This window comes from Branchiostoma lanceolatum, chromosome 3 (assembly GCF_035083965.1).
Source record: "Branchiostoma lanceolatum isolate klBraLanc5 chromosome 3, klBraLanc5.hap2, whole genome shotgun sequence".
NCBI classification, from domain to species: domain Eukaryota; kingdom Metazoa; phylum Chordata; class Leptocardii; order Amphioxiformes; family Branchiostomatidae; genus Branchiostoma; species Branchiostoma lanceolatum.
In genome coordinates this window covers 17,132,867-17,138,808 of record NC_089724.1, presented here as the reverse complement: position 1 = coordinate 17,138,808, position 5,942 = coordinate 17,132,867, and the positions used below count along the sequence as shown (strand labels likewise).

The following is a 5,942-nucleotide window of genomic DNA, read 5'->3' as shown; positions in this document are numbered from 1 at the left end:
AGGGAAAGCAGTCAGAAAATGGTAATAATTAGAAAACAGAACACATGTAAGTTACTCTAGATGGGGAGTCAAAATATCACATTGAACATTGACTTGTGTCAAAACTTTAATTGGTGAAAATAGATGCAAAGAAATAAGAGGTAAAGTAAATGTACTTTCACCTCTTCTAACTAGAAGTTATCCAACTTAGATATCATCCCATGCTAAATAGGTATCATTTCTACTTCTCTGCACTCCTGGTTATGGACCATTCTGTTTATTTAGTTCATTATGGCAGTTAGAAAAATGTCCCCCTAAAGGGTAGGAGGTTTTAGACAACTACGGTATAATACTTGGACAAATGTTAAATGTTCTTATCAGGTTGAGAGAGAAAGGGGAGGGGGGCTGACTGAGCTTTTTGGATGAAAGGGATCTAACCTTAGTGAGGTGGAGAGATTCATAATTTGGACTATATGGACAGAAATGAGATGAAGTGACTAAACAGGACTGATCCCAAATATTCCACATAGTATTGATGTATACATCATTCAATTAAGACAGAACAGTAAGTATTTTGAACAATGGATTTTACAATGCAGTAGCACTTTATCTAAAGGCCACTACATAAAATTCCATGTCCATAAATTAGACTGACTCAATTCTTGGTTGAATGAATATATCACAGCACAGGAAGTTTCCTTAGCACTCTCCCTAGCACACACACACCTATACATGGACTGTCCTTCTCACATCTAACCCAGTTACATCTCCTATGACCTGTCCCCACGTTTGACTTTTCTTCCATCTGGAGTAATATATCCTGACTTCATGCCAATCCCATGAAATGGTCACAAATGAACCATTGCCATCATAGAGTCTACGGGCATCCATGTGTCATACATGAACTGTCCCCCTCAAGCGATAGAATCCAGGGGTCGGTTGAAGCCACCTCTGCGGTTCATGTATTGCCTGCAAAATACAAACATGGACACTACATGTACTTATATCCACATACATATCATTCTGTCCATCAAAATGAAGAGTATAAACAGATGTAATTGGTTGAGTGCAACAGAGCCCTGGTTTTGAACTAGTTAGTTGAGTTTGAGTCCCGACTGCAGTCACTAACAGTAAAAACAAAATAGTCTTTTTTGAGTCCACAGTCTGACAGACTTACCGATATCTCCTTTTCTGCAGGATGTTGGCAGCACCAGCTTTTGTCTGCGTATCCTTCTTATGCTTTCCCTAAAAGGAAGAGTAAAAGGTTTTCGTTTGAACAGCAAGAAGGTGGTGACCACAATGCAAAGAAGAATGCAATTAGCACCTAATGACTACAGGAGGATATATGACACTTGTGTTTAGGCTACTGTTAGGCTACACAATATTGGAAGCAAGTATGATGTCCTCCAAAATATGATCTCGGTTTGCAATAGATCAAAGCACATGCTCATTTTTGGACACTTTCATGACAAGTAAAATATTTTTGTACTTCCTTATTTTGAGACAGTACAAGGCTGGGATATGATCCACCATATCGACTTTGTAGCTTTATTCACTGACCTTTGTGGAGTCAAAGTCACAGAATCCCATCATCTTCATCATCTCAATCTCATCTTCTGTCTTCCCCTCCAGCTTGGAGGCTGAAACAGACAACCGTGGTTCGGTCAAAAATCCAGAATCCTCTCCAGTTGGGCTCGGTCATAAGATGTTGATATACCAATGTAAATTTTTCCCTATCACTCCAGTATATGGGAACCAGCCATGCCACGACCAAGGGGACAGTAATAGTTCCTACAGTGTTGTTTCACTTAAGAAACTATCCTAACATGATTTACATGTCTGTGACATTTACATATGACCATTATGAATAACTGACTTTTAACCATTTTTCCAGTCGAATCTTATGTAGTAGTACCATGTCAATTTGTTCTTCCAGTTCATTCCAGTGTCACTCAAAACATCTGGAAGTAATCTCTGAATCTTATCCAGATTTAGGGATTGAATTGTATTCAAATATTATTTACCTGGATGTCTAATCTTCATCAACATACCAATCAAACAAATTCATTATTACAAGCAATATTATCAGTAGAAGGTAAGGTAGGAAGAGAAAGTGGCTGACTTACGATCAATCTCCCTCCTAACAGGCGGACTGCTCCCACGCTTGGACCTGCTACGACTAGTACTGGGAGACCTGAGCAGGGACAACAAACATCGACACACATGAACCAGTTCTTCACCCTTCATACTCTACAACTGCTGCGTTTTTTTATGTGGCAGCGAAGTTGAAAGCTGTCTTTTTTAAATGTTTAGAGCCACCAAATTGTGCTACAGAGTACAGAATATTAGTAGGATGCCGGATGGTGCTACAGATGCCACTCAAACAGAAATGCTGTCTAGTCCCAACAAACAACTTCTTCCTTTGGTAAAAAAATTGGCAAATGAAACCTCATGCTAATTTTATCCCAAACAGGGACAACTCTCCTTTAAACAGTGACTGACTGTGGAAGAGTTATCTGTTTGATGGAGACCAAAACACATTTTTGCAAGAATGGAGAAAAGTTTCTGCAACTCACCCTGAACTTCTCCGCCTGTGGGGTGACCCTGACCTTGATCGTCTCCGTGGAGACCGTGACCTGCAGGAACAAAGGATGACGCCAGTCATGTGGATGATCCATATCTGATGCACAAAAAACTATCTTTGTCTTACGTGTACGTTAACTTCTAACAAAAGCACTGTCCCTACTCATCTGTTGAAATGATTAAGTCATCTTTTTTCGATGGTTGAACAACAGAAAAACAATGATGAAATCAGAGTTCTGTGGCCTTGTATACATGGAATACAACACAGTGTTGCATTCTGTTTAGGTCATACCCATCCAAATAAACACACATTTCAATGCAAAATGCACCAGAAGTTGAGAAAATTTTATGTCCTTGAATAAATAATTCCAACGTCCAAATCCGTCAAAATTTCGACAACGCCCCATGCAAAGTGTGTTCAAAATATTTGATGGAGGCCCATGTGATACAAGTAGAAGCCTGTGTGATACTGTAAATGCAGAAATATTCGCAGTGCTTTTGTGTTCGTGATTTTGGCTGCGACCATTTCACCGCGAACATTTCTGTCCAATACTGAAGAAGTATGTGACTATAGCGCTGCCGCAAACTTAAAACCACCGCAAACACTCCATTTTCACCTTAGCGCGAAATAAAAACCACGCGAACTTAAATGCATTCACAGTAAGCCCAAATATCACCCGGTCTAGAACACCTGTATCGAACGTTATTGTGTCCCAGGTATGACATAAATGTAATTTCACACTTCCAAACACATCAGATCAAGCATAGCACGTTCCATACACCCACCTTGATCTGCGTCGCCGGACAGGGGATCGTGATCTGGATCTGGATCGTCTGCGTCCCTCTGCCCGTCGCCGTCTCTCCCTCTCTCTGGACGCTGATCTTGACCTCCGGCGATCCCTTTCACGGGAACCAGAGCGTCGTCTCTCTGTTCAAGTAATGTAAAAAAATATTGGACAATTAACACTGAAGAGTTCTGATCAGGAAGACACAATAACATGTAAAAAACTGACACCCACCCTATAATAGTCACAAGAGATAACCACTTATTGAAGTACATGTACTCTTAGATACCTCAACCCATCCTCCCACGCCAGCAACTTGTATGTGTCAAGCAATGGCCCTTAGCAGCCTGCAATCCGTATTCTCCAAGCAGAGGCTTCGATCGAGAGGGGTAGTTTTGTCCGGGATTTCTAACGTCCCTCTCCTCTCGGACAAAACAACCCCTCTCGATTGAAGCCTCTGCTTGGAGAATATGCAATCCGTTCTTTTTCCAGCATAAACGCTGGCCGGCCCTCATCAGCCAATCACGTCAACATTACATGAAGTGATTGGTTGATGATGGTCAAGACTCATGAGGCAACACCATTGGCTGGCTACGGTCAAGAAGCAACATTATTGGCTGGTAACCTTCCCTCAAAAAACAGGAGGGGGGAATCTGGTACTACTATCTGATTGGCTGACTAGTGCAGCGAGGACAGATTGCAGGCCAGTACACCAGGTTCGTTTCTTGACCTATACAAGTAACTGGAGTCAAAATCTTTTGTTTGTAACCCATTCTAGTTTTTTACTCTGCACCAGATTTCATGACTGATACTAGTGATAGCCTGGTATCCAGCACTGTAGAACTACTAGTATGGTCCACAAAACAACAACAACTTTACATGGGGGAGGGGGGCATCAGAAGTAGACTACCCTCACCAAGTCTTACCCATTCCAATGTACACATGTAAAAATTAGTCTTACAAACCAAGGGTTCGTTGTTAACTTAGTGTAGTATATTTTCAAACGAATAAGCCATAATAAAGGAATAGTTTACCTCTTCTTGGTGACCGGCTTCTGCTCCTCACCATCTTTCTTCCAGCTAGCCTCGTTCTGGAGAAGCTTCCAGATTACCTAATTTAAATAATTTATGAAAACGTCATCGGCAACGCAGGCAAACGGAGTTAATAAAATAAATCATCATGTACAAGATAATCACGATAAAACTGTATGTACATCATGGCAAGCAGTCTTTTATTTATTTTGCTCACATCTTATAAAATCTTAGATGACAATACTAAGTTTAAGCTTTATATTCAGGCATCTAATATTACATCTACTGCGGTGACCATGACGTCACGAATTATTGTTTTGGGGCTTATCAGGTTACGGCTGCGGGCGGTCGACGGTCTGTCAGATCTATAGCGGTTTTAGGCCTGTCCCGTCAAGCTGATGCCGTAGAGTTTTGCAGTCCTATAACTTACTACTCGTGACATATTTTCGCACATGATCGCCAAGAATACAATCGAAAATGTCCAGACACTGGACGAGAAAGCTGACTGTGTTTTGTTTGATTGATTCATAGACTTTGAAATTCGCTTCCCCGTCATGCCAGCCCCAGTGGCCTAATGGATAAGGCGTCAGCCTCCTAAGTTGAAGATTGCGGGTTCGAGTCCCGTCTGGGGTAAAATATTTTTGTCCCCTTTCTTGGTCGTTTGTCATTGCCAGTCATTTTTTCGCCTTTTACAAGTCAGCCCCTCCACACAGTACACACCTGCGTCATTACTGATCCTAGTCACGTCTGCTCTGACGTTGATGAGCAGACCGTCTGGACGGAACAAATGCCCAGAGCCAATCAGGGATAAAACCTAACTACCTGTCGGCCGTACATCATCATACAGCCACCTGTCTGGTGCCGCCCACCTCCTCCATCGCCAATTTTCCTGCAACAAGCCACATCTGAACTAACAAAATGCGTCTGCAATGAAAACCTGATACTACGGAAAACATAACGTTACCCAACGATGGCCTCTGCAAGATTCAACCAAGCCACCATCTCCATCTGATGAAGGCAGACACCTTACCGCCATGTACTCACAAACTGTAATCGAATTTCTTTCAATTACAGAAATGCGTTTTCCACATCCATGGCGCTCTGAGTCTTTACAGCAATCTGTCTCTGCGTCAGTTTTCTTACCTCCCCCACAAACGTCGGAAGACCTACCGTACTGCCTCACCCTTCTTCCTCCGTTCCGCCCAGCCTCCTTCCAACGTTGATCCTCAACACCAGACGTCTTTCTCATTAGCATAAATACCAGACGCACGCATCATGATTCCCGCGGTTGTCGTATTCCTAAAAGGGCTGTCATTTTTGTTGTATTCCCTACTCCGAGTAGTAGATTCCCTCCCGCCCACTAACGGTAGTGGTAATGTTACAGTGGGCGGCAACAGTCAGTGTCATTAGTTATGCACAATAAATGTCCCCGCTAGTTTACCTACATCAAAAATTGATGACGTGCAGATAAGGGGACCTCCCTTAGAGGCAGTCCTGTTGCAACTTCACCCACTCGTCTGGCGCGTATGATGGTTTTCACTATTGTGGGATAAAACTATCAACG

General features: G+C 42.3%; 1 protein-coding gene and 1 non-coding gene across 2 annotated transcripts; one reads left to right on the top strand and one right to left on the bottom strand.

The window, feature by feature from the left end:
* Window positions 1-93: 93 nt before the first annotated feature.
* LOC136430684 (U4/U6.U5 small nuclear ribonucleoprotein 27 kDa protein-like) lies at window positions 94-5,696 on the bottom strand. Its single transcript, XM_066421485.1, has 8 exons — window positions 5,549-5,696; window positions 4,382-4,458; window positions 3,349-3,490; window positions 2,556-2,615; window positions 2,106-2,173; window positions 1,540-1,619; window positions 1,157-1,224; window positions 94-948 (listed from the first exon to the last, which is right to left on the bottom strand). Exons 2-8 carry the CDS (start codon window positions 4,413-4,415, stop codon window positions 894-896), a joined length of 507 nt encoding a protein of 168 aa, XP_066277582.1. The 5' UTR covers window positions 4,416-4,458; window positions 5,549-5,696; the 3' UTR covers window positions 94-893.
* Window positions 4,939-5,011, top strand: Trnar-ccu (transfer RNA arginine (anticodon CCU)). Its single transcript has one exon. It is a non-coding gene; the product is annotated as a tRNA-Arg (tRNA).
* Window positions 5,697-5,942: the final 246 nt, after the last annotated feature.

What these genes read in the sequence shown, in the direction of transcription:
- LOC136430684 (XM_066421485.1), bottom strand. Translation starts at nt 4,415, where the DNA reads ATGGTGAGGAGCAGAAGCCGGTCACCAAGAAGAG. An exon ending in GTGACTTTGACTCCACAAAG is followed by an intron (nt 1,225 to 1,539) that starts GTCAGTGAATAA and finishes TCTTCCTTTTAG; the next exon opens with GGAAAGCATAAGAAGGATAC. An exon ending in CTGCAGAAAAGGAGATATCG is followed by an intron (nt 949 to 1,156) that starts GTAAGTCTGTCA and finishes TGTATTTTGCAG; the next exon opens with GCAATACATGAACCGCAGAG.